Consider the following 27,541-nt stretch of genomic DNA (forward strand, 5'->3'; position numbering starts at 1 on the left):
TTGCATCATCAAAATTTCAATGCAGGAAAAATCCACAAATTTATAATAAATCATTAAATTTAAGATGCTTCATTTAAAAAATATATTTTTATACCTTTGAAATGATGCAAAATTTTAAAAAATATTAAAGAATTAAAGAAAGTAGATTTCCAGGGGAGCACTGAGTAATTTCTTTTTTGAAAAGGGGGTGGGAGGCCAAATAAGTTTGGGAACCTCTGCCCTAGTGCAAGCAATTCAATTCAATTAGTATTTATGAAGGGCCTACTAGGGGCTAGACACTTCTGGAACTATAAAGGAGAAAAATAAAACAATCCTTGCCCTCAAGGGGTTGCTATTCCCTAACGACTGAAAATTTTCTTATCTAACCATGCTGGTCTCTGAATTTGCCAACTCCTTTTCTTTTTGGAAATGGTGAGCAGCAAAGGAATGACAAGAGCTTCCCCTTCCTCTTGCCAGTGAAAGGGAGTGAGGGGACTGGAGAGTGGAGGGACGAGGAAAGAATCAGTGAGGACCTCCTTCCATGAGCCTCACCAGCCCATTGGAACTGGGCACTGGCAGATTCTTTGCTGAAAGCAAACAAAACATGTGAGCGTGTCTAAGGCAGCAAGCTCGATTGGGAAAAGCCCTGGACTTGACATCCAAAGGCTTAGATTCAGATTCTGACTCTAGATCCTTAAGTAGCCATGTGCTCCTGGGTAAATCGTTCAACCTGACTGGATTTCATTTACCTTTTCTTTAAAAGGGGAGTATTAATACATCTGGTAATCTGCCTATATGAGGTGGTGTAAGGGAGAGCAACTTATAAATCTTAAAATGCTATAGAAATGAGAGTTGTTATGAGGAAGTGGCATGGTGGGAAGAGTTACCAACCTGAAATTAGAGGCCCTGGGTTCAGGTCTTGCCTCCCACATTATCTACATGGTCTTGGGCAGCTAGGTGTCACAATGGCTAGAGTGGTGGACCTGGAGTCAGGAAGATCCAAGTTCAAACCCTGCCTCAGACACCTATTAGCTGTGTAACTCTCAGCAAGTCATCTTGCCTTTGCATGCCTCAGTTTCTCCATTTGTAAAATGGAGATAATAATAGTACCTGCCTCCCAGGGCTGTTGGGAGGATGAAATGAAATAGTAGTTATAAAGCTCTTTGCAAACTTTAAAGTGATATATAAATGAGCCTTTATTGGGCCACTAGCACTTAGGTCTCTTCATCTGTAAAATGAGGTGGGGTGGGGAGGGGGAGGTAGTCTCAGTGGTCTCTGAAGTCCTTTCCAATTCTTGATCTGTGATCCCATTATACTATACTATCTGGTACAGTGGAGAGTGCAGCAGCTAGGTGGTACCATGGTGCATAGAGTACCAGGCCTGGAGTCAGGAAGACTCATCTGCACAAGTTCAAATGCAGCCTCAGACACTTACTAGCTGTTTGACCCTGGGCAAGTCACTTAATTCTGTTTGCCTCAGTTTCCTCACCTGTAAAATGAGCTGGAGAAGGAAATGGCAACCCACTCCAATATCTTTGCCAAGAAAACTCCAAATGGGGTCATGAAGAGTTGGACACAACTGAAAAATGACTGAAAAATTAAGAGTATATAGAGTGCCCTAGACTAAGAATGAGGAGACCTAGGTGCTGGTCCTGGCCCTGCCACTGACTTAATTTCTTTCTGCCTTGGTTTTCCAATCTGTCAAAACAAGGGGTGGGGGGTTTCAACAAGATAACCAAGTTTCCTTCTAGTCCCAACATTCTATGACTCTGAACAGGCATGTGAGAAGACAAGACAATTCTGTACCTTGTACACAGTATATTCTTAATAAATATTGGTCAAACTGATGTCAATTATGATTCCCATGGTGGCGGCAGTTAATTTGCTCTCTCTGTCCACTTGAATAGTTAAGCTTCAGGGATGCCTCCCTGAATGCCCCCATGCTTATGTCTGGTAGATTCCCCTTTTTTCTGCAGTTCAGGAACACCATCAGCTCTCATTGCCACCGAAACAACAAAGCATGTGCTAGAGACTGGCTGTCAGCTAGCCTCAGTGGAGACTGGAGAAGAGGTAACATGTCCAACACTCCCTCCCTACTCCCTCCCCCCATTCCCCTTCCCCCAGCTCTAGGGGAGTCTGGGGGTCTTACCTCAAGAGTCTGCTCTAGGACCACTGGTTCTTTTCTCAAACATCTGCACAGGGCCCTTGACTCTCACTCCGAATCTTACCATTTTAGCCTCAACTCCTTTCTCTCTGATGTATGGTGATCCAATGCATTGGGAAGGGCCCCTGACTGGGAGTCTGGAAGTCTGTTCCCAGTTCTATTACTAATCAGCTGTGTGATTTCAATACAGGCACTTCTCTCTAGGGTTTGGTTTTCTCATTTGTAAAATGAGGGTATAGGCCTAGATGATCTCCCAGCTTTAATAATATTTGGTCCAATTCAGCAGTCCGCATCAGGGTGGGCCTCTCTGTGACATTATTCCTCTTTCCCTCAGGCTCCAACAATGTTATCAAGTGTCTTGTTGAGACTCACTAACCCCAGGCCCATAATGATGGTAACAGGGAGATGAGAGAAGAATGCTAAGTTCATTCACAGTATTATCTCTGTGCCTCCTGAGGTGTGGGGTTGATTGGAAAGAGGAAAAAAAATAGCTGTGGGATGGTTCATTTGGGGGAGACTTTGATAAAAGTCATTGAACTGAAAATGAATGCCACACAGAGGGAAATGGAGCTCTCAGTTGATATGAGCAGGCTCCAACACATAACCAAAGACCTGAAGAACAGGATTAAAAAGTATCATCAGGGAAATGTATGATAAGAAGAGAAGATGGGGGCGGGGTGGTGTCAGCTAGGTGGTGCGGTGGATAGAGCACTGGCCGGAGAACCTGATTTCAAAATCGGCCTTAGACATACAACACATACTAGCTGTGTGACCCTGGGCAAGGCACTTAACCTCAACTGCCTTGTCCCTCCCCAAAAAAAGAAGAAGAGAAGTTGGGTTGGTCACATAGTGAGGGTGAAGGAGGACAAATGGGGCAGCCCATGTGCTCCCCTGGCATCCTAGTGAAGTAAGGAAAAATAAAAGAAGCCAACTACACATTGGGTAGATACCTCATGGCAAACTTTTGGAAAACATGGATAAGAGTCACCCGGCATGGCCTGAGATCTGCACCACTGGAGAGAACATCCAAACCAAAAGCAATGTTGATTCATTTGAGTTTATTTGAAAAGTCACGGAGGCCATCAAAAAATATGACTGATCATCTTTATATAACAGATTGAGAAACTGAGGCACAGAAAGTCTAAGTAACTTGTACTTAGGTACTTAGTAACCAGGTCACATTGAGGGTGCAAGATCTTTCCCAGGAAACAGTTTCTAGACTGTATAGAAGATGCCATCTGATGTTTAAATGGTTTAACAAGGGCTGTTGCATTTATGTGTTCATGTCTTTGCAATTCAGTTTCTAAAAGTGGGAAAGTCTGATATAGAAAAATCTCACCCTGGATTGTAGCCAAGCCTACCAACCAGGTTAAAGGAAAAGGGGAAAAAAACCCTCACAGAGTGTTAAATGTTTGTTTCTTTATTATGAGAACAGGAGGAAAGAAATTTGTTTGGCCAAAATACTCCTTCGTGGAGAAAAAAGATGTTTTTGCTTGCTGGCAATACAAGCAAACAATCACACAGAAAACCCCTATCAGAGTCATTGATGAGCTTTCTGAGCAGGTCTTGGGGTATGGCTTAACTGCAGGATTTTAGAGCTGAAAGGTAGCTTAAGAACTTGAGGTGTACCCCTCATTTTACAAACGTGGACTGAAACTCAGAGAGAAGTGACTTGTTCAAGCTCATGTAGCACATTAGATGGCAGAGACAAAAGCTCAGGGGTCCCACTTCACTGCTCTTTCCCCTAAGTTCCTCATCTGCAGGTTGTGTTAATGATTCAATGTTAGGTAATTCGGCAGCAGATTTAGCCACTTGAAGTCTAGGTTGTTTTTTGGGGGGGGGAGGAGAGGGAAGGTGTGAACATAAAGATGGAGCAATCAAATTTGGTGAACTTACACAACTTTCCCAGCAAGCTGGACTGTTTCCCAATGGCAACAGATGACAATGTGATGTTGCCTGAATAGTAACTTTAGCAGTATCTACAGCTTCAAATCCAGCCTCAGACACTTACTAGATGGGTGACCCTGGGCAAGTCACTTAATCCTGTTTGCCTTAGTTTCCTCATCTGTAAAATGAGCTGGAAAAGGAAATGGCAATCTATCGTAATATCTTTGTGAAGAAAACCCCAAATGGGGTGACGAAGAGTTGGACTCAACTGAAAATGACTGAACAGCAATAGCTTCAGCTGGAGCTTCAGTAGAAGCTGACAAGGAATTTACTTGAAGATAGATATGGTGTGGAGCCAGAGGACAGGGCTGGGGAGGGCTCTGGAGTTTGGAGGCATGAGGGCAGGGTAGGAAGGGTGGAAAGGTTGTGAAGAAAACTTTTTTACATATATAATTTTTTCTCCACTTACATATTAAAATAAATTTTTTAACAGTTGGGTTTTTTTTAGGTTTTGAGTTCCAAATTCTATCCCTCCTTCCTCTCCCCCCTCCCTGAGACAGTAAGCAATCAGATATAAATTATACATGTGCAGTCATGTAAAACAGGAAGACTTGAATTAAAAAAAAGCATGAAAGAAAGAAAGAAAGTGAAAAATAGCATGCTTCAGTCAATTCTTTCTCTTGAGGCAGGTAGTGTGCTTCGTCATTAGTCCCTTGGGATTGTCTTGGAACATTGTATTGCTGAGAATAGCTAAGTCATTCACAGTTCTCCATGGTACAATATGTTACTGTGTATAACGTTGTATATAACATTCTCCTGGTTCTGCTTACTTCACTTTGTATCAGTTCATATTTTGAAGACTTTATCAATGGAACCTTCTAGATGGACAGTTAACCACTTAATTATTACAAGCCATTCTGAATGACTTGAATGAGTAAAAGAAAGAATGAATGCAAAAAAGCATTTATTAAAGCCACTACTGTGTAGTAAGCACTATTCTAAGTACTTGGATACAATAGAAAGTGGGATAGTATCCTCAAGGAACTTCCATTCTAACAGGGTGAGGAAGTCGGGGAAGAGAGCATTAGGGCAGAGAATCTTAACCTGGGGTCCATGAACTTGAAAAAAATTATAATTGTACTTCATTATAATTGGTTTCCTCTTTAATTCTAAGTATTTTATTTTATGCTTTCAAAAACATTATTCTGAGAAAGGGTCTGAGAGATTTACCTTGCCAAAGGAGTCCATGACACAAAAAAGGCCAAGGACTCACATCTAGACTAGAGAGTTAGAGGAGTGGTGAGTTAATTGATTCATAGGAAAATCAACTGACAAATGTCTTTCAAAAGCAATAGTGCTAGAGATTAGATTATTCTGCCCAGACTAAGAGGTGGAAAGCAGAGATGGGGTTGGGGGCTTGTTAGGCAAAAGAGTTCTTATAGAAACGTAAAGGAGTTCCTATCCTCTACAGACTGGCCCCACCCTACTCCATTTGTCATAGCCCCTTTATCTATCATTCTGGAAGGGGAAGATCCTCAAAGGCAAGGCAAACTAGGCCATCTTTTGCCTCAGTTCTTAGCTAGCCTTTAATTACTGAATGGGCTTTGCCTCAGACAAATTGAGACCTGGGAAAGACCTTAGTTTTAAACTGCCAAGGTCCCCTACTGCATTCAGGGCCATTGCCAGTCATCTTGACCACTGGACTCTGATGACCCTGGAGGAGACAGTGAAGCTAATGACTTTGCATAGCTCTGCCTCACTTAAATCCAAATTACTTGCAAGTCAAGACATCATTCTCCTGATGTCATTGGTCTTCTTTGAGAATGAAGGTAGAACAACAACAACCCTCTATCTATCCATCCAACCTGTTTACTTTTACTTATACAAGCCAGATTCTCATTCCTACCTTCATGACTTTGATTAGGCTGCTTCCAAATGATGGAAGGCTTTCTCTCTTCCCCTCTTTTTATTTCAACCCATCCTTCAATAATCAGGTCCCATCTTCTCCAAGAAGCCTGCCCCAAATGAGCCTCAGTTTTCTCATCTGCAATATTGTAATGAGGTGGCTAGGTAGCTAAGTGCTTAAAGATGCTGGATTTGGAGTCAGGAAGACCTGAGTTCCAAATATGCCTTAGACACTTAATACCTGTGTCATTCTGCATGAGTCATTTAACCGCTCTCAGCCTCAGTTTTCTCACCTGTAAAGTGGGGATAATAATTGCACCTACCTCCCAGAGTTGTTATGAAGATCAAATCAGATAATAGATGTGTAATGTTTTGTAAACCTTAAAGCACTTGTATATAAAATACAACATATAAGTACTAGTTATTATTATCATTAAAGAAAAACTACTTTGAAAGACTTAAGAATTCTGATTGATCCAATGACTAACTAAGATTCTAGAGAGCTCATGAAGAAACATGTTAACCTACCTCCGGACAAAGAGGTGGTAATAAACCACAGATTGAGATAATTAAAAAAAATGGCCAATGAAATAATTTGTTTTGCTTGACTCTACGTCTTTATAACAAGCAGCATTTTTTTAAGTGGGAGACTGAGGGAGAAAAGGCAAATTTTCATTGATTGAAAAAATAAAAATTTTAATGAAAATAAATAAAAATAAAATTTTAATAAGACTGTGAGCTCCCTAAGGATAGGGGCTATAATTTTCCTGTTATCATTGGCATCATCCACAAATATTCATTGAGCACTGGCTATTTGCTCAATTAAAAAAATAAACTAACAATGCAAGATAATAAAAGTTAAATTAATTGAATCCAGGACTTTTATCTTGTCATCCGGGCTCTCTTCACTACATCAGGCTGCCATAATAGGGAGATAATAGGGAGCTCTGGGGAGTGAGATGTCAAAGAAGGCTTTGATCCAGGTGTGGCCACTGGGAGTTTTCCATCCCTGCCCAGGGCCACCTCTACTAAGCAGAGCAGACTATAAGGACATCAGAACTTACATGGTTGACAGGGAGACAAGTGTGGTGAAGGCTCCTGGGGTGATGGTGGTGATCCTGTTGTCATAGAGGGATAGTAGCCTCACTGAGCTCAGGCCAGCAAAGGTGTCATTGTTCACACAGCTGATCAGGTTGCTCCTCAGCATCCTGTAAGAAGAGGCCAGGTGATAAGTGATAGACTAGAGGCCATTTCTTTCTCCACCACTTCAGGGCTCAAGGTCAGCACTAGTTCCTTAGATCCTCTCTGATATTGTACAGACCTGGTACCAGAATGGGCTACTCTGAGTGTGCACACGTGTTTAAGGGGACTGCACAGCATACACAGGACTGTTTTAGGAAAGGCACATTAGAACATCCCCCTTGTTAAGCTATTGTAATGGAGGCCTGGCTCATGTGCAGATGCTATCAACTTTCTCAACTGATGCAATCTCTTCACATGGAGGGCACTAATAGATTATTTCTGGGGGAATTGTGATAAGGTTCCTTGGAGAGACTGGGGAGCATGTGGAGACATTCTCTAACTGGCCTTGGTTGGTTAATCATGTTAACCACTTGGTGAAGGGAAGGTTTTGTGTGGGCTCTGGAGGCATTCATAAAAGGCTTGTCAGCATTAGCCATTTTTTCTTCATTTCATTTGGTGAGACTCCTTAGCTCATAGAAGATGAAACTGAGAGTTTCAAAAGGTTGAAAGAAGGAGCCACAAGAATCTAGGAGTGAGAATGGGTTCTGAAGGCATCGATGCCTTGAGGATCTAGCAATGGCCTTTGGGACCCCAGCCCAGCAGTATCTGAGACAGGACTCATCTGGCAGTCATGCTACATGTAATTATGAAACTGGTGGGACCAACTGAGCCAAGTTGTGAGCCTCCTACCCCAGAATCTGAGTTGGTATAGAGAAGAGTATGCCCGGAGGTGCTCTGTGTGGGAAAGTTTGTATGTTTGTTCTGGCTATGTCTTTGAAGGAAATGTCCTTTTGTAAAAGCTAATTGATATTAAGTGTTAAATGGCACTAGGGTACTAGTAACTGGCTCCTAACAATGGGGGGACACCTTTGATTGAGGTTAACCTGATGGCAGTAGGAGAGAGATACCCCTAGTGCTCAGGGTAACTCTAGATCCCTGAGGGGGAAGTGTGGCTTGTCTGCCTCTAGGAGAGAGAGCCACTCTATACTACCAAGTCCTCTGTAAGAGTCACAGATGATTTCACTTTTCTGTCATGATGGTACTGGGTGATCAATCTGTAACCATCACCACCTCAACATATAAATCCAGACCCAAATGCATGCTCTCTATCATCCTCTGTTCCCTCCCATTCTCTCTTGACTCCTCATTCTCCTGGTCCCACCCAGCCTGGACCTCTGGCCCTATTCCAACCTACCAGGTTTTGGTGCACTCACATTGTCTTGAGGCTGGTGAGCCCACGGAACATTCGTCCATGCACCAACTCCAGCTGGTTCCCCGTCAGCATCAGCTCCTGTACATTTGCTGCCCCATCAAAGACACCTTCCCGCACCTCCTTGATCTTGTTGTTACTCAGATTTCTGAAGGAAGAGGAGGAAGCAGAGAGGGGAGGGGAAGGGAAAGGCAATGGTGACCTTGAGTGGTATGAGAAAACTGTTGCCTCATTCCAACCAAGTGGTGATATGAGGGTAAAAGTGAGGCAGGTGGTATATTATCCACAGATATACCTACTCTTTTTTTGGGGGGGTGGTGTTGTTCAATGGGTATGGGAGGAAGGAAAGGGGAGATGAAGAGGGGCTGAAGAACCCAGCCCAGAGGATCCATAATATTTGAGTGCTTTCAGCCCCAGAGACTTGTGGGTATGACACTATTCAAAGTATGCTTTGATTCATGCAACAAATGTATCCTTGAAAGCAAGGGAGATAGGAATAAGGACTAGACCCATTGTTTTACTAGTGCAGGGAACATCCTAGTAGTGAAACTTCCTCTACCAATGCAGAGGAAGCACCTCTGAAACTTATTGTTTTAGGGGGTTGCCTAGAGCACTGAGAAGTTAAGTGACTTGGCCAGGGTCACACAGCCAGGATATGTTAGAAGTGGGACTTGAACACAGACTTCCAGGCCAGCTCTCTATCCATTATACTTTGCTGCCCTTCTGTATACCTGAAGTAAATAAAATATCTGCAAATGACAGGGCAGGGAGAAAGTAGAACTGGCCACTGAAAGTAATCCTTTACAATATGAACAAATGTCACATCTAGTCAAGAAGGTATGAGCCAGACAAAAGTTAACCTCAATGTTAGTGGGAGATGTATGTGTGTGTGTGTATGTGTGTGTGTGTGTGTGTGTGTGTGTGTGTGTATGTAAAATATAAAAACATTAAGCTTTTATGGGCCATAGAGAGGGGAAGAAGTGACAGAGGATAAGAATGTAGTGTCCAAATGAGTTGAGCTGGGAGAGCGCAATAAGAGAGGTAAGGAAAAATGGAAGTAAGCCAGGCGCTCTAGCATCTCAGTGAATTGTGATGGGTGCAATCCCTGCTTCTAGAAGGGGCAATGCCATTAAAAGCAGGGAACCACATAATGGCCACTCCTGATATTTTTGTTTCATAAATACAGAGTTTTGGATATTGGGTATTCTCAAAATAGGACTGACTTGCATCAAACACTCAGTTCCCACCATTTTCAACCCTTGCCCTCACCTCTCTCCCCCAGGTCCTAGCTTTCAAACCAGTGCTCTGAAATAATGTTTTACTCTTTTGCTGAAAAAAAGCCACCTTGGAACAAACTTGTAAGAGGATTATGATGAACAGGCCTTGATTGCTCAATCAAAACATTAACCACTTGTTTGAGACTCTTCCCAGGCAAACGGCAGTGGTGCATGGCTCCATCCCACCCCCATGACAGAAGAGCCCAGATTGCTAAACATGAAAGGCTTCCAGGGCCTGACGAATGGAACAGGACCAAATGATATTTACACAGTCCAAAGGGAGGAATTTAGCCTGACCAAGCACATACTATTCACCAAACAAATAATCTGTCTGGAAAGCCTCCTACACAACCTCCAGTGAACCATCCAGCCCATCAAATGAACTGGGCCATGAACATCTTTGCCCTAGTCTTGGTGGCCAGGATGGGCACACTGACCTGCAGACAGGACTGTACCGGCCAAAGCTATTGCAGACGTCCCCTGTGTACGAAGCGTCACATAACCACCCTTTGTTGTTTCTTTCTCTCCCATCCCAGGGAAAAGCACAAACAATGGTTTGGAAGGCACCTGCCCCTGACAGATATGTGTGTGTGTGTGTGTGTGTGTGTGTGTGTGTGTGTGTGTTTGTGTGTTCCTGCTTAATCCCTTATAGAAGCAGAGCCCTTTAGATCTGGATGGGACAATTTAGTTCAGTGCCTAGCACACAGTAGATGCTTAAAAAATATTTACTGACTGACAACTCTCATTTTACAGATATGGAAACTGAGTCCAGGAGTCTAGGGTGGGAAAGTGACTTGCTCAGTGAAACCCAACATGAGCTAACATACTCAGTTTTCCCATGGCCCATGGAGAAATATTCAACAGACAGGTTAAACTTGATTCTATTTAGGATCACTGTCTTATTTCATTTGGGTTTAGTCTGTTTTCTCTTAAATCCTAGGAACCTGGACATAGGATAACCCAGGAATGATGGTAATGCAACAAGAAGATTGCAAATTACCCCAGATCAGAAACCAAATGGGAAATAAAGGTTCCCTCTATAGCAATAACTCACCCACATGCCAGAAGACGGAGATTTTTTTCTTTGAGAATTGGGCTTCTTGGTGGATTAAAGTGCCCACAACGGGCAATGAGGATGAATACGACTGCCCATAAAATGAGTATTTCCCCATTTCCCAACATCTGTTTCTTTAAATATACAGAATTAACATCACATTACTGTAAGGTTTTGCATTGGATTTCCCAAGGCTAAGAGGACAGAAGATGGAAGAGGAGATAAAAAAGAAAGAATAAAAATATCCAGAGAGAGCCTAGCTGCTACAACTCCTCTTCAATATTACAGGGACTGGAAGAGTATTGAATAGCTTTATGGCAAATACCTGGAAAACCAGGCACAGAATCCTAACTTACTGCAATAAAGAGTTGAGGGGACTCCAGAGCAGTTTGATCCTATAAGCAATATCATAGGAAATCCCTAAGTACTCTACATTTTTTTCTCTGTGTAGCCACCCACCAATAGATGTGTGCTGAGGACCTTTATAATGACAGGGATGAGGGTGAGGATGATGAAGAGGATGAGAGAGGCCCATCTACAACCAGTTCTGCTATAAATCATGTTTGGAAAATGTGAATCTGTTCTAACACGACTGATGTATTAGGGAATGGTCTGAGCACAACTCACATTTTCAGTTTGCTAATGTGGATTTCTTTTACTTCTTTATGAGAAACATCAAGAGAACACAGCCAACTGTACCACTTTTCAATAACTCACAAGTTAAACCTTTTTGATGCTCACTTTTATAAATCAACTTTGTCAAGATAAGGTGTCATATTCATTGTAGATTTTTTTTTTGTTGTAATAGAAGCTGGGAGAAGAGAAAGACTGGTCCATACCACCCCCAGTCCCTTCTGCCATGGAATCTCAAGGTACAGGCCTAGCAGCAGCTGAAGGCCGGGGACCAGGTTATAATTTGTTGAATTCAGCATATTTATATATTTTTTAAAACAAAAATATTTATGTATTTTTGAAACTTTTAACATGAACAAAACTGTGCTACCATGTTTTTATTCAGTTCCTATCTTTTTTTGAATGTGTCACTAACAAAGGAACACATTTTGACACATTCTGAGTGCCGTGCCCCTAACCCCTTTCCACCATAAGCTCTGTGGTTTTTTATTGAGCAATTTTGTGTAGCGAGGTGGTTTCTGGGAACACATATGTCAAGTTATAGCAGAACTGCCTGCAGTTCCAAACTGCCGCCTCACACCCAGGGTTTACTCATAGCAGGCCAACTTGGAGAAATCAACTCTAAGGAACACTGCACACCAAATGAACTTCTGTTTTCTGTTTTCAGGCCCCATTTATATTCTTTCCTTGAAATGTGGTTGTCGCCGCCTCCATAAGCCAAGGGGAGTCTATCTGGCTACCTCCATAGAGCTTTAGTCTGACAAGGCAAAGCTCTGTCTATTAGGGGTCTCTATTTTTCATGCTTGTTGGATATACTATAAACCCTGCTTGACATGAGGGAGGTGGTTGTAATCCAGGTGAAAGCACCGGCCTCAGGCTGAGACAGGGATGGGGGTAAGAGACAGGAGGAGAGTGGAGAACATCTCTTTTCCCAGAAACTAATAAAACTGACTATTGAAAAGGTTGCATTTTGAGTTTCCCATCTGGACAGACAAATTTGTGTGTTACAGTGCAAAGAACACTGGCTTTGCAGGTAGAGGAGCTGGGTTCAGATCCTGCCACTCCCACTTACTATCTGTGTGACCTTGGATAAATCACAGGATTTCCTTGGGCTTCAGTTTCTTGGTCTGAAAAATGAAGGGGTTGGACTAAGTGGCTTTTGAGATCCCTTGAAACTCTAAATTTATGATCCTATATCATGCTCAGGAAATTTCACTGATAGTCTCCTTCAGCCCTGAAAATAACTTGCAAGTCAGTGTAAGCCAGGTATGGGGGCAGATGCCTGTGGTTCTTGCTACCGGAGTGGCTGAGGCTGGTGGATTGCTTAGGTTCAGCAGTTCTGAGCTGCAGTGATGCTAAAGGAGATCTGGTGTTCCCATTAATTCTGGCAACAATATAGTGGACCACCAGCTGGCTAAAGAAGGATGAACTAGCAGAGGTTGGAAACAGAGCAGATCAAAGCTTTCGTGCTAATCAGCGTTAAAATCAGGCGGCTGAGTGGCTACTGTACTCCCGGCCTGGGTGTGAAGGTGAGACTGAGTCTTCAAAAAAGAAAAAAAAAATTAGAGTAAAATAGGGATTCTTAAAAGTGTGTGCATGTGCATGTGTGTGTGTGTGTGCATGTTTGTGTGTGTATGTATGTGTGTGTGACAGACCCTTTTGCCAGTTTGATGAAGCCTATGGACTTCTCAGAATGTTTTTAAGTGCATGAAATAAAATATATAGCATGACAAAGGAGACCAATTATCTTGAGATCTATAGTTGATACCGGGGTAAACAATTTGGAATGAGACAAATCATTTAGTGGGAAATATTATGCTTATCCACGATTCTTTCTTCATTTGTATTCTATATCTATCGATAGATATAGAATACAAATGAAGAAAGAATCTATCTATATATAAAACCCTTGAATATTCCAGTTGGGAGTTTATTGTATTCAAATTTTCTTCATCTGCATTCCATATATAATAATAATCCTTGAATATTCTAGTTGGGAGTTTACTGTATTCAGATTTTCTCTTAATCCATATCCAGGGAATTATCAAAATATTTTTTTAAAAAACAAGCTAATGGACCCCAGGTTAAGAGCCGCTGGTATAAAACATAAAGCTTTATGAGCCCTCACTGCACATCCAGAAAGGACACTGTAGAGACATTTGATTTCAGTTTTTGCTTGGAGTTACAGCAACAAGCCCTTCCATTTACTTGGTGCTTTATACTTTTCCAAATGCTCTCCTCTGATCTCATTTTGTTCTCACGGTGAAGTTAGGGCAGGGATTGTTACCCTTGTCTGATACAGAACAACAACAATAAAGAGAGTGGCGTCTAGTATTTATATAATACTTCAAGGTTTACAAAGTACTTCTCAACATCATCACATTTAATCAGCTCAATGACTTTGTAAGGTAGGTGCTATTATTATCATCTCCATTTTACAGATGAAGAAAGAGACTGAGAGATTGAAAGACTTGCCCAAGGTGACACAGCCAGTAAGAGTCCAAGGCAGGATTTGAATTTATGTCATCCTAATTTCAATTCCAGTGCTTTATCTACTGCACCAACTAGCTTCCTATCCCTCCTGAGGCTCAGAATTGAAGTGACTTGTTCATGAAGATACAGCTGACTGGGGGAAGACAAAGGTCAGTCAGTAGGTTGGTCAACAAGCATTGATTAAGCACTCACTATGTGCTTGGCACTGTGCTATGGACTGGAGATACTAAAAAAGACAAAAACACCGTCCCTGTCTTCAAGAAGCTCACATTTAAAGCAAGCTCGAGTCTCCAGCATCAGAATATTATGCTGTGAGCACTTCTGATGGATAAGATCCAGATTGACAAAACAGTGCATCAGGGGTGATTGCTCAGATTATAAGAAGAGCAAAAACTGCTTTGCAAAAGACTTCTCCACAGGGTTCTTTTAAATAGCCAGCTCTCCCAGCAAATTGCAAATGTGAATCAATTTACAATGATTCACACATTTTCTGGGAACTCAAATATGGTAGAAAGCTAGGCATATGCCTTAAAGCCCATCCTGTCCACCTTTGGCTCAGTAACCTTTCCTAGGCAATGTAGAAACCCCTGCATTGTGCAGGAGGTCTTTTCCAGCCCTATCTTTCCTCCTCCCCACTTCATCTTCTCCCTCCCTCTATCACCAGTGTCTTCTCTTTGAGATTACCTCTGCTTAAGTATCTTGTCTGTAATCATTTGCATGGTGTCTCCCCCATCAGAATGAGAACTCCTGGAGGTAAGAGACTATGACTATGACTTTTTTTTTTTGTATCTCTGAAATTAGCACTGCCTGGTGTACAATACACACTTAATAAATGTTTGATGACTGACTAAATGACCAAGTATCCTCTGAACCCTTCCCTAGTGGGAGCTACTACAGAGAAATTGCTATTGGAAATGGAATCTACTTTCTCCAGCCCTTCCACATCCCCCTAAATCTCTGGCAGGTCAAGTTGTTTTGACTAAAGCCAGGGTCTCCAACAACAACTTTCTCCCTCTCTTAGTAGATGAGCTAGAGCTCAAGCCTGTCAGGGAACAGCCCCGCCTAAGAACTCTTTGTGAAGGAGGGAGTTTGGGTAGAGCTTGGCCAATTAGGATGGCAGAAAAGGGTTTGGCGAGGAGGCTGTGATGGCAAATCCACAGGAGGCCAACACTTCTTAGTGAACAGCGGGGTGCGATCACCTCTGGCCGCCTGTTTCCAGACATCTGAAATGCACCTGTGTGTTTACATTCTCATCTCCTGCCAAGAATGGAGCACGGAAGACTTATTGCTTCACAGGAAACAAGAGCAAGACGGCTCCCCACTGGGGTTCTGAATAATCACATGGCCTTGGCAGAAATACTGCCATCCTTCACCCCATTCCCTTTCAGCCGTGCTTGGGAGCCTGGGAGTAGCCTTATCACACCCTTTGTAGTCCTTACTAAATGAAGAATGGTATTTATGCCTAGAATAAGCTCCCCTTCTCTTAAGTTGGGACCTGATGCAATGAATGTTTTTTCTAGCTGTGTGGGAAAAAAAAGGATAGGCAGCATGCTGTAGTGGATAGAGAGCTCGTCTTGGAGTCAGAAAGACCTGGGTTTGATTCCTGCCTCAGATCTACGATGGATATGTGACCACAGGTGATTCTCTTAACCTCTCAGCACTTCAGACAACTCTTGAAGGCTATAAACTACAAAGAGCTGCCTATTGGCATTTGAGGAGGGAGTCCACCATGCCAGAGAAATCACAGGTTGGTACCAATAAAAAGGATAATGAATCATCTTTATTTGGGGGAAAAAAAAACAACCAAAAAACCAAACTCTTAAGTTAAATATTTCCTGCCTGAATATATTTTCCTTTCTCTGTCCCTCAGAGAATTGGAAAAAGAGTAACTCCACTTCTCAACCAGTAGCAAACCCATCCCTGACAATCATTCCCCTGACTTTCTTCCAGTATCAGCTAAAACCCTACCTCCTACAAGAAGCCTTTCCCCATCCCTCTCAATGCTAGCGCCTTCCCTCTGTAGATTATTTCCAGTTTATTCTGTTTATATCTTGTTTGTACATCCTTGTTTGAATGTTATCTATTCCATTAGACTGAGACCTCTTTGAGGGCAGGGACCGGTCTTTTAACTTTCTTTGTATCCTAGTGCTCAGCACAATGTCTAGCGCATTTGTGGTTGTTCAATTGTGTCTGACTCTTCGTGACACCTTGGACCATAGCACACCAATTCTGTCCATGGGATTTTCTTGGCAAAGATACTGGAGCGGTTTGTCATTTCCTTCTCCAGCTCATTTTACAGATAGGGAAACTGAGGCCAACAGGATTTAAGTGACTTGCCCAGGGTCACACAACTAGTAAGCATCTGAGGCTGCATTGGAACTCTGGTCTTCCTGACTCCAGGCCCAATGCTCTATCCACTGAGTCACCTAGCTGCCATAGTAGTAGGCACTTAATAAGTGTTTACTGACTGACTACTTGTAAGGTGGGGAGGGAAGCCAGAACATTTTGGAGAGTCTAAAAGCAGCACTTTGCAGAGGAATGAAAGTCAGGACATGAATTCCAAGTTCTAACTTTTTCTTGGTGGCGGGGGTGGGCTGCTTTAGACTGGAGATTGCACTTGTATAAGGGAACTCTGAATGAGGAAACTATCAGATTAGCATTTGTTCTGGAAACTTGTAGTCTCAGAGAGTGGCCTGGGGTCCTGAGTGGTTAAGGGACTTTGTTCAAGGTTCACTCCCTATGTCTCAGAGGGGAGACTTGAGTGAGTCGCTGATACAAGGCCAACTTTTTAGCACTATCAAAGTTCTGACTTTGCCCCTAATTAACTGTGTGACTTTGAGCAAGATCCTTCCCTTTGTAGGGCCTTAGTTTCTTCATATATAAAAGGAGAGGGTTGAATTAGATCACCTCTTTGGTCCCTTCCAGAGAGAACATTGCATCAATCTATGAGTATTTCTCTTCTGTGAACTGAAAACAAAGCACACCAGAGCTACTGGATTTGTAAGGAATTTTGAATGGATTTCATTGCCAGGAGGGTCTCAGCAGCTACTGGGACCACTGATGGTGGGTGGGAGCTAAGGTGGGAAAAAGGGCTAATACGTGACTTCTTGTAATTCTCCAAGGAGTGGAGAACTGCCATGACCAGGTACTTCAAAGAGTCTCAAAGGTTAGAGACTTTAGACACATCTCAACCTGTACATGAACAAAAATGTTCTCTAACATTCTCAAGCAAGCAATCATCCATCGGAAGACCTTTAGTGAGGGAAAATCCACCACCTCTCAGTGCAGTCCATTCCACTTTTGGGTGGCTCTAATAATTAGGAAGCTTTTCCTTAAAAAGCAACCCTAAATCCACCTCTCCGCATCGTCTACTGATCACTTATAGTTTTACCCTCTGGGTCCAAGCAGAACAAGTCTAACTAAGCCTCCATTTCTGTGTTGTTGTTATTCAGGTGTGTCTGATTCTTCTTGACCCTATTTTGGGGTTTTCTTGGTAGAGATGCTGGAGTGGTTTGCCATTTCCTTCTCCAGCTCACTTTATAGATGAGGAAACTGAGGCCAACAGGGGTAAGTGACTTGCCTGGGATCACACAGCTAGGAAGTGTCTGAGGCTGGATTTGAACTCAGGTCTTCCGGACTCCAGGCCTGGCACCTTATCTACTGCACCACCCAGCTGCCCCATTTCTATAAGCACACCTCAAATACTTGACAGTTATCTAGGCTCCTAGGCTTTGCCCATTAGCTTTGCATCCCAGGGGAAATGTGGTGACTATGGCCCAGGGCCATCTCTACTCACATCTTCCTCAGGTTGGGCAGCTTCCTGAAGATTCCAGTGGCTTCTAGGACAGAGATTTCATTGTCGTTTAGGCGTCTGGAAGTGAAGCAAGAGAGAAGAAGGAAATTAGATATTAGGATAAGTGACTTCTATTCCTCCCTCCCTCAAAGGACTGTGACCTCCACGGAGATAAAGGCATAGAACTCCACGTATGCATTGTCCCTGACACCCTGCACGAGTCGCAACATCTGAAAGACATAGCTGAGCAGAGGCCTCTCTGTTCTACTGGACACTCCTCATTGGAATACCGAGCACCTTCGTTCTAAAAGTAATGGAGAGGTACTGGAGGAAAAGAAAAATCACGCTATCTATCCCCCTCTGCCAGGAATCATTCCTGGATTACCGGAAGTTGTCCTTTTTGTTGACCACATAACATAGCCTTGGGTATAATTATTTCAGGACCTAAACTCAATATTCATTTTAATTCGATGGCGCAAGAGCACAGAGTTAGGTGTTAGAGGAATAATAATAGTAAAAATCTCATTTCTATATCACTTTAATCTTTGTAAAGCGCTTTATAAAGATTATCTCTTTTGAGCATCACAATGACCCTGGGAGGTGGGTGCTACTATCATTCCCCTTTTACAGCTGAGGAAACTGAGGCAAACAGAGATCAAATGATTGCCCAGGGTCATGCAGCTAGTCTGAGACTGGTTTTGAACTCAGGTCCTGTTGACTCCAGACCCAGAACTCTAACCACTGTGCCACCCAGCTGCTTCAAGATGTATGCTGATCGCCACGAAGCTTACATTTTAGTGTAACACAAAAAAGATAGGGGAGGCAATGCAGCGCTTAGAGGGCTGGCTTTGGAATCAGAAAAACTGGGTTAAAATCCTGCTTCTGACACACACCCTAGGTGCTGGACCAGACAACTAAGACCACCTCTTACCGCTACAGGCAACTCTCTGAGTCTTTTAAGTTACGGATGAGGACAGCTACCTGCATGGGTGGAACGACTTCCTACACCTGAACTGATGAGATCACAGGTCCAGAATAAAGACCAAAAACGTAAAAAATAATACATGAGAAAGTGCTATAGGAGGTCTGAAGGGGCAGAGGTAATACCTGCCTTGGGATGGAGTCAGGGAAGGCTTCATGGAAAAGGTGGTATTTGACATGCGCTTCAAAAAAATGGGGAGGAATTTAACTGGTAAAGAGGTAAAAGGAGATATAGCAAGAACAGAAAACTCACATTTTTGTAAAGCTTTACAGCCATCCTCTCATTTGCTGGCAGGTGGCATAGTGGATAGAGCCCAAGACTTGGGAGTCAAGAAGACTTGAGTTCAAATTCTGCCTCAGACACTTACTGGTTTTGTGACCCTGGGCAAGTCACTTAAATTCTTATGTATCTCAGTTTCCTTATCTGTAAAACGGGGATGATGACAGCCTCTACTTCCCAAGGTTGTTGAGAGGGTCAAATGAGTTAACACACGTAAAGCTAAAGAGCGCTTATATAAATGCTAGCTACTATTAATATAGTCACCATTTCACGTAGGAAGGAACTGAGAGCCAAATAAATGAGGTAACTTGCCTATTGTCAAGTGGCTAATAAGAGGCTGCAGGCCAGAATTCCAACGGAAATTTTTCCAACCCTAAACCCATTGCTCTTTTGACATACCACATGTATATTTTAAAAATATCTCAGGCCACCCACCACATTTCTGAGCCTCCTCCCTCTGCTTAGGCAATGGGAAACATTTTTTTTTTTAAATATGTGCCCAAGGAATGCTATTTGTAATGTGCTGTTGCAGTCAGAAAAAGACATACCCCTAACTGTCAAGGATGTTTTGGATACTGTAATTATGGTTTGCCCACTGATACCTTCATTAGCATAAATTAGTTAAGAAAATACTCTTATTATCCCCTTCCTACCTCTCTAATCTTCTCATGCTTTACCCTCCCCTCATACTCTACACTGGCCTCATTGCTACTTCTGGAAGAAGACTCTCCATCTTCCAATTTTTCCTGGTTTTCACCCATCTCTAGAATGTTCTCTCTCCCCATCTCTGCAATAAGCCTTTCCTAGTTCCCCTTAATGCCTTCCCTCTGACATTATCTCACATCTGCCTTTACATATCTTATATGTACATAACTGTTTGTATGTTTCTCCTCCATCAGAATGTGAGCTCCTTAAAGGCAGGGACTAGATTTTTGCCTTTCTTTGTATCATCAAAGTTTAGCACAGTGCCTGGCACAGAACAGACGTCTTATAAATGCTTGATGACTATTGACTGATTAACCATTTTCGCAGCTTCACACTCATGACCTTTTGGGAGGCCAGAAATATCTGTCTTTTCTAGGTATTGCCTCCTAGTCTCAGGATCGAGTCAGATGTCCATCGACAGCAATGGAACACACCCAATTCAACAGAGCCCACAGCTGGCTAGTCTATAGGATGGCTATTGGTACTGGTGACCACAGAAGGCCTAGTGAGTGTCAGAAGACTTACAGGTCAGTCACATATTCTGGGATGTGGCTGGGGATCCGGACCAGTTTCTGGTTGGAGCAGTCCACGATGGTGCCTTCACAGCGACATTTCTCAGGACACACAAGGTCCATGAAGCAATCCCCGCTGAATTTGTTCCGATAGTCCTCAGAACCTGGGCAGGGAGGCAGAACAGGGGCCACATCAGCTTCACATATAGCCCAAGTATTAGAAAGGGTAAAAAGAGAGGAGGGAAAAATGGGGGTAGCCTGCTGCTCTAGCTTATCCATAGAAGCTCTCTTTTCTAGAGACTGATTTATTAGAGTGTAAACTCCCTGATGGCAAGTACTGACTGCCTTTTGCCTCTTTTTGTATCCCTAGTGCTTAGCAGAGTGCCTGGCACATAGTAGGTCATTAATAAATGTTTATTGATTGATTCAGTGTGGACAGCAGGACAAGCATTAGACTGGAAGGAGCCCTTCCAGGCCCAGCTTTACCACATCCTAGTTGTGTGACCTTGGAGCAAGTTATTTTCCCTCTCTCTGGGTTTCCTTGCCTTTAAAATGAGAGGATTGTACTAGATAACCTCTAAATTCTCTTCTTGCTCCAATATTTCAAATAAAAATTATTTATACACTTTTCTGGTACTATCCACCTCCTCCCTGTCTCTCCCACTCTACCATAGCCCCCCTCCCCAGTTCTCCTGGTACCAATTATTTATAGATATATACTTAGACATACTTTTACTCATAGTCTCAGGGATCAAAATTTAAAAACAATCAAGAAATTGGGAGTGTTTTGTAGCTATTGCAGTTAAATTTCAGATTAGCTGGGCTGGGGGGTGCAGATTAGAATGATAAATTATTTTAAAGAAATTAATTTTTATTCCTTTGAGATATATAGAAACTAGAAATGAACTAATGATGCACTGCCTCTGGGAGGTTTTTAGGGGAACTGCTACAATAAAGAGATGAGAATTATTTGTAATTTTATATCTGAAGTTTCAAATTTTTATTACAAAAAATGTGTAATTTTTGTACTCTTCATGAGTACTTTTGAAGTAACCAAAGGGACTTAAAAACAGTTTGTTTTTATATGTAGTTTAAAATTTTCTTATGTCATCTTATTTATGCTATTAATTTAGCGAAGCCTTTCTTCAGCAACAAAACAAAGGCAAACTTTAGGCCAATCCAAGGAATGATTATAAATGCAAAATTAGCAGCAACTGAAGCAGCAGTAGTCTCTTTTGGGTCATGATTAAGACGAATAGGACAAACTTTCTCACCCCTTAGCTTCCCTTTACTCACATTTGCACTGATTCCTAGGTGTCAGGCATTTATCTGAAACTGAGGGGACTGTTCCACCCCAATCTATGTGATGCAAGAAGGCCACAGAAAAAAGTGCATGAGCTTCCGTACAGTTGGGGCTTTCTGTCTCAATGTATTGGGTGAATTGGCTGTCCAAGGCTCTCTAGTTCTATCCCCCTGGACTATACTGACTTGGATGGTTTTTCCCTTGACCCTTTACTTGTGGAGTTCTGGACAGAACCTTGTTTTGCAATTCCTCGCCGAGTAACTTGTTCTCTTTTGACGGGTCCATGAGTAGAAGTGAAGAAGCATCGCATTTCATTTATGAAAGTGTTTATAATGGGATTTTTGAACCAAGATATCAGAGCTACTGATCAAAGGAAGGCAGAGAGAGACAGACAAGGTACATCATTTGCTTTACAACAATTAGAGGAACTGAAAAAAGGGGGGTACACTGACTAAAAGATAGCATTTGAGGATAGTAGCCTATTAAATGCATTTTCATCATATTCAAAGGGAGGCCAGTTTGTACCTAGCAAGAACCTTCTCTACATTATGGCTAGATTACAATAGATATATCTTTGTGACAAACATACTAACTCATTCCAATAAAGTGATCTCACAATTAGATCTATTGGACTTATCTATTATTCTTTGCTTTCTTTCTTTTTTCCTTTGTTATCGTTGCAATTGTGCTTATTGGTAATAAAGACTGGGTTGGGATGTGATCTTTATATGTGTGGGACAACTGTTAATAAAAGCACATGCAATCTAAGGCTTTCTAACACAGGCCTGGCTTGAAATGCTGGCCCTGTCACTTTGTATTTCATTACTGAACTACCTAGAGTACCTCAGAGCCATTTGTTAGACCTAATGATTATAGCTACCAAAAAGTATTTTTAACTTTTCCAGAGCTTTAAAAGTCAGTGGCAATCTCAATGCAGATTTGTCACTGCCAGAAATATTTAGGAGGAGAGGGCTAACTCCAGGAAGGCAGGACTCCTCCTCTTCAGGGGCATTTGGAATGAAGAATTCTTGGAGGCTTTTGAGCAAGGCTATAAAACTCCACTTGAAATGGGCCTTAGGAGAGCTGATGTCATCTTGGCCCTGTGCCTCTTCCCCTCACCCCCCCCTTCCCTCCCAGCAGGCAGCTCTGAACAACGTTTGTGTGATCGGGTTGGGAGGGAGGAACCTAAAACCTTTAATAAGGGGAGGCAGGGGAGAATCCACATTTTTCCATCAGTAACACAATTGCATTATTAATTCTTGCTCAGGCGATGTTCTCCAGGAGGGGCACACACACAGGGAATAGAACATTTGCATGATTTCCTTGCCAGCAGCAGTTTGGAATCCCTCTCCCTTTATATAAAAGGCTAACATGTTAGGTGGGGTACCATGGAGGCTGCTGCCTTAATGGTGTGTACTTTCTCTTCATCCCCAGGTAACTGTTTAGAGAGAGAAAAGTCAGCGTCCCATTGGAGTTACTGAAAACCTCTAGCTGGGCCGATAGATCCTACAGAATAAGTGGATCAACTCTGAACTGTTAACACTCATGCCACAGGCTAGAACAGATCATTCCAGAACTGCTCCAGGATTCTTTCCCCCTTCCCTTTTGTCCCTCCCACCCCACCCCCACCTCCCTCAAGATGAGGTGGCTGAAAGAAAAAGAGACAGAAACAGAGAGAGAAGAAAGGACACAGGACAGAAAGATAATGGGCAAGAATGAAGGTCTGCGGGGTTCTGTCGGCTAAAGAGAGTTATCTGGACAAGCACACAGTCAGAAGTGATGAATAGCACACACAGAGCTTTGCCAGGCACTCAAACCCATCCATTAGGCTGCAAAGGCAGAGGGAATCAGACGCCAGTAACCTGATAACATTTACTATTTTACTAGAAGCCTGGTGATCACTTGGGCAGGTGGCTGCCCTATTAAGTTATTCCCATCAGAGAAACTAATGCACACCCTAACCATCTGCCCGCAAGGCTGAGTTAAATGACTATGGCCTTCTGGCCATGCGCTGCTTTTCAGGACCAAACTGGACAGTGCACTTTAAGGTCCAAATGATTGAAGGGGCATGATTAAGGGCTGGTTGTGAGATTCTGCCCTCCATTGTAAACGATCCATCTCAGCACAGAGAGAATGGCAGCAGTGGAGGGGAACCTAGCCTGTTTTCTTCATTCCAAGAAGAAAGGGAAGTTCTGAGGCTCACAGGTTTATTTTGAAGCTTTTACTCACAAAGGTATTGATGTGACTTTTGCTGGAGGTGGAAATCCATTTGAATTGTCTACATTCCCTACAAGATTTCCATTCTATAGTGACAGACATAGTACCTTGAGAGAAAGCCATGATACTGAATACTAAAACAATCACCTATTTAATGTTCTACTGCTCTTACATTATTGGTCAATAGGGCTGATTTCTGTACTGAGGGTAAACTGAGGTCTGTGAGCCGCTCAGAATCACACGGTGATGCACACATTGGAACACAAGCTGGGAGCCTAGGTCCTGAACATTGGATTGGGAGGGAGTAACAACATGGAGTTCAGAGTTGGAACCAGAATTCCATATATGGTATGGATTAGAAAGCCTCAGAGATCCCTTGCAACTCTCACATTCTCTAATTCTGGTTTGAATTTCATTTCTGTTCATTATTATCTTTGAGAGTACTAGGGTTTGCATTTCAACTCTGCTAATTATTAGCTGTATGACCTTGGAAAGGTCACTTACCTTTCTGGGCCAGAATTTCTATCTACGTAAAGATCTGAGAAAATTATCTGAGAAGATAATTTCTAAGGCTTCTCCCAGCTCAAAAGTCTATGATTTTATGAAATTGAGCCCATTCTCCATGGCAGTAGCTGTCACACTTTATAATATGTCAATCTAAAGAAGAGTAGGATTAGGTGGTGGTAGTAGGGATTAGGGGATGAGAAACAAAAAGCCCTTCTCTGTATTGACAAAGCTGACATTCCTCTATAGGGTCTCCATTGGGGTGCCTTGCCTTGATAAGGGAAAACATCTCTAATAGGGGTAGCCTAGACTTTTGACCCTCCTGTTACTCAAAACTTGGAAGCTGTGGGTGAATGCTGAGCAGCAAAAGGACTCAGCCTGGGTCCTGGCCAAGGATGGAAGGGCCATCCAGATTGCTTCCCTCACCTTGAGTTTGTGGATCCTGCTTGCCAAGGTGGACCCATCCCATTGCTAGACTCATTATAAAGTTCTGCCCATTATTTCCTACCCTAAAGGCTGAGGGAGGCCAGAAGTAGTATGATATTCCTAACATAAAGCCTTTGGAAAAGCTCTACTGGGATAAAAATTCTGGGTTGAGATTTTCCTGTGAAGCAATGGAACATGTGCATGGGCTGGAAGAAGGAGACCTACAGTGTTTGTCCTTTCCCCCCCTTAGGGGAAAGGAAGGAGGTGAGATGGGACACTCCAAGTTGACCCAGGATCCCAGTCAATTTGGGAGTATCTTGATTCAAGTGACTACTCCTTCCTTTCCCCTAATGGGGAAAAAGGACAAATACCATGGGTCTTCTTCCTCCATCCCAGGATCCTGGGTATGTGCCTTGTTGAACTGGTTTAGAGACTTGAATTGAAGTCTAGCCTTTGGCACAAACTTACTGTGTGACCTTGGATACATGAATTCACCTCTCTGTTCCCCACTTTCCCTACCTACAAACTAATTCCCATTTCTCCCCCCACCTCCCCGAATGAGAACACAGTAAACAATGCCAGGGAATTCACGGGTACACCACTTGAAAATGAGTGTTCCCTAAATAAGTGGTCCCATTATGGTGGACAAAACTTGGCCCATGCATTTCCTCGGTTCATCCTTCGCGTCCCCTCCAGTGCCGTGCCCTGGTTGGAGGGGTAGATGTGTGGATGGGTAGGAGGTTGAGAGGTGGAAGTCCTGGCTGTGGCAAGGCCTGAGGCTGGTGGAGACGGCATTCCCAGTGGTGCTCCGGAGCAGAGAAGAGAAGAGTCCCCCGGCGGCGGAGGAGCAGCAGCAGGAGGAGGAGGAGAAGGAGGAGGCGGAGGAGGCGCTGGGCCATGCTGCAGAAAAGCACGGAGCTTTCCGCGGTGCTTGACAGAACCATGTTCTGTTTCTATCATTCCACCACATGGTTAGATCAAGCACAAAGGAAAGCCCCGTGGCCAGTCAGAGTCAAGGTTAGGCAGCAGCATCACAGAGAGGAGAGGAGCGCTCAGCTCAGAGGAAGCAGCGTGGAGAGGAAGCGTGAGCCTGGCCGGCTGCTGGCTGCACGAGGGCTCGGTCACTTGGCCTTGGCAGAGGCCTGCAGCTGCTGGGGGCCTGTTAGTGCATCAGAGGAGGCTCCTGCTGAAGGGCTTCCAAGGACAACAGACCGGCTTCCCCCCTTTCCACCTGGCACAGGGGGAGACACAGTGGCGGATGCACAGAGGTGGCAGCGGGTATGGAGGCTTGTTAGATACACAAACTTGGAAGGTCTGGAGTTGACCTCAATCCCACCCAGTGGGAACATTTCAGTCCACAAGAAGATATTTACAAGACTGAGCCAGCTGCTTGGGGGCCTGGAGCTGGCGTCTGGGTACATTACAGCCCCAGGGCTGAATCTTTGACCCCCTGCCCCCCACTGAAACTATTTATGAATGAACTGAAAAGGAATCCAGAGCAGCAGGAACTTGTCCTGAGAGGTTTCCAAATTTCATAGATAGTGAGATCTCCGCCTCCCCCTTGTGCGATACCAGAAAATGCCTCCCTGTCAACTCCTCTTCTCACATAAAACAATAGACATTTCCCAATAGAAATACTTTGACAGTAAAAATCTGGTAAATAGAAACAAACAAATGACATACCACTCTGTTCCCTACTTTTCCTAGCTGTGAAATTATTCCCAGGCTTCTTTACCTCGAAGGAATACAGAGTAGGATGAAGCCAGGCAATTCACACGAATAGCACTTGAAAAGTGAAATGTGCTCTCTCAATAAGTGGTCCCATTACTATTGACAAAGATTAGTTAATGCATTTTATCATTTTACCCTTCAATTCCTCCCCAGAGCCATGCCAGATTCTTCCGAGGCAAACTACTATCTCATCATTTTTAAGTTGAGAGGTCTCCCTGAAACAATTATGGGCATTCCACTATTGCTTTACAATATTTTCCCATTTTTCTCCAGATCAATTGGAGGCACAGGACTGGGAGAGAAGTGATGTTGTGAAACAACGTAGGGAGACAGACCAGGGTCTCTACATTGGGTACAAGACGTTTAGTATTTGTTGGGACTCCAGAAACTCAGCAGGCACATGTTTCTCCCAAACACTGTCTTTTATGGGATGTCACCCATAAAACATGAGAATTGTCCAGGGGCTTCTTAATTTCCAATATAGAACTGATGAAGGAAAGAAATAGACTGACACGGGCCATGACCATTTGAGAACAGAGGGACTCATAGGATTTAGAGGTGGAAGAGACCTTTAAGATCACGTCCAACCCCCTCATTTTACAGAGGAGGAAGATGAAGCTCAAGGAGGGAAAGAGACTTGCCCAAGGCTAAAAAGCAACAGTTTGGATTTGATTCTTAGATTTTAAAATCTGGCACTGGGACTATGTTGTGCTGTTTTTTTCTCTCTCATATAGGTATAGGTTGAACCAAGTTATCTTTTTCTAAAAATTTAGGTGAAGATACTTCTCTTTATATTTTTCCATTCTTAATTCTTAATTTCGATGCTTAAATCAGCATAAAAATATGAAACACACACACACACACATATATATACACACACACTGTGTGTGTGTGTGTGTGCGCGTGTGTGTGTGTGTGTGTGTGTGTGTGTGTGTTGTTCCAGGGACTGGGAAGTCACTATTAAAACCATTACCCAGGGGGATGAAGGAGCCACTGAGGGCTTACCCATTCTCTGCAAACATATTTCTAACTGTTCAGGGCCTATCTATCCCCATGGGGTTCTTCTTCTTGGGAGATATTCTCCATTTGACTCTGTCATTAGATCTGAAATTTTTACAAATGAAATTGATCTTCTCTGTGGAGATAGATGTTCTGACTAAGACTACCTAACACTCCCTGAAAAGGCTCTGGCTGGGGTTCTGGGTCTTCCAGTCATTTGTTTCTCAGAGGTCCCGGCAGATTGGG

General features: G+C 43.1%; 1 protein-coding gene across 1 annotated transcript in view; it reads right to left on the minus strand.

Moving 5' to 3' along the window:
* SLIT3 (slit guidance ligand 3) overlaps window positions 1–27,541 on the minus strand; it is a 792,609-nt gene that overhangs the window by 88,240 nt on the left and 676,828 nt on the right. The window contains exons 15-18 of the mRNA XM_036752562.1: window positions 20,129–20,279; window positions 17,641–17,715; window positions 8,392–8,535; window positions 7,000–7,143 (exon numbers count right to left, since the gene is read on the minus strand). Of these exons, the coding sequence (XP_036608457.1) occupies window positions 7,000–7,143; window positions 8,392–8,535; window positions 17,641–17,715; window positions 20,129–20,279 (514 nt within the window). The remainder of the gene's footprint in view (window positions 1–6,999; window positions 7,144–8,391; window positions 8,536–17,640; window positions 17,716–20,128; window positions 20,280–27,541) is intronic.

The sequence above is a fragment of the Trichosurus vulpecula genome, chromosome 3 (assembly GCF_011100635.1).
Source record: "Trichosurus vulpecula isolate mTriVul1 chromosome 3, mTriVul1.pri, whole genome shotgun sequence".
NCBI classification, from domain to species: Eukaryota; Metazoa; Chordata; class Mammalia; order Diprotodontia; family Phalangeridae; genus Trichosurus; species Trichosurus vulpecula.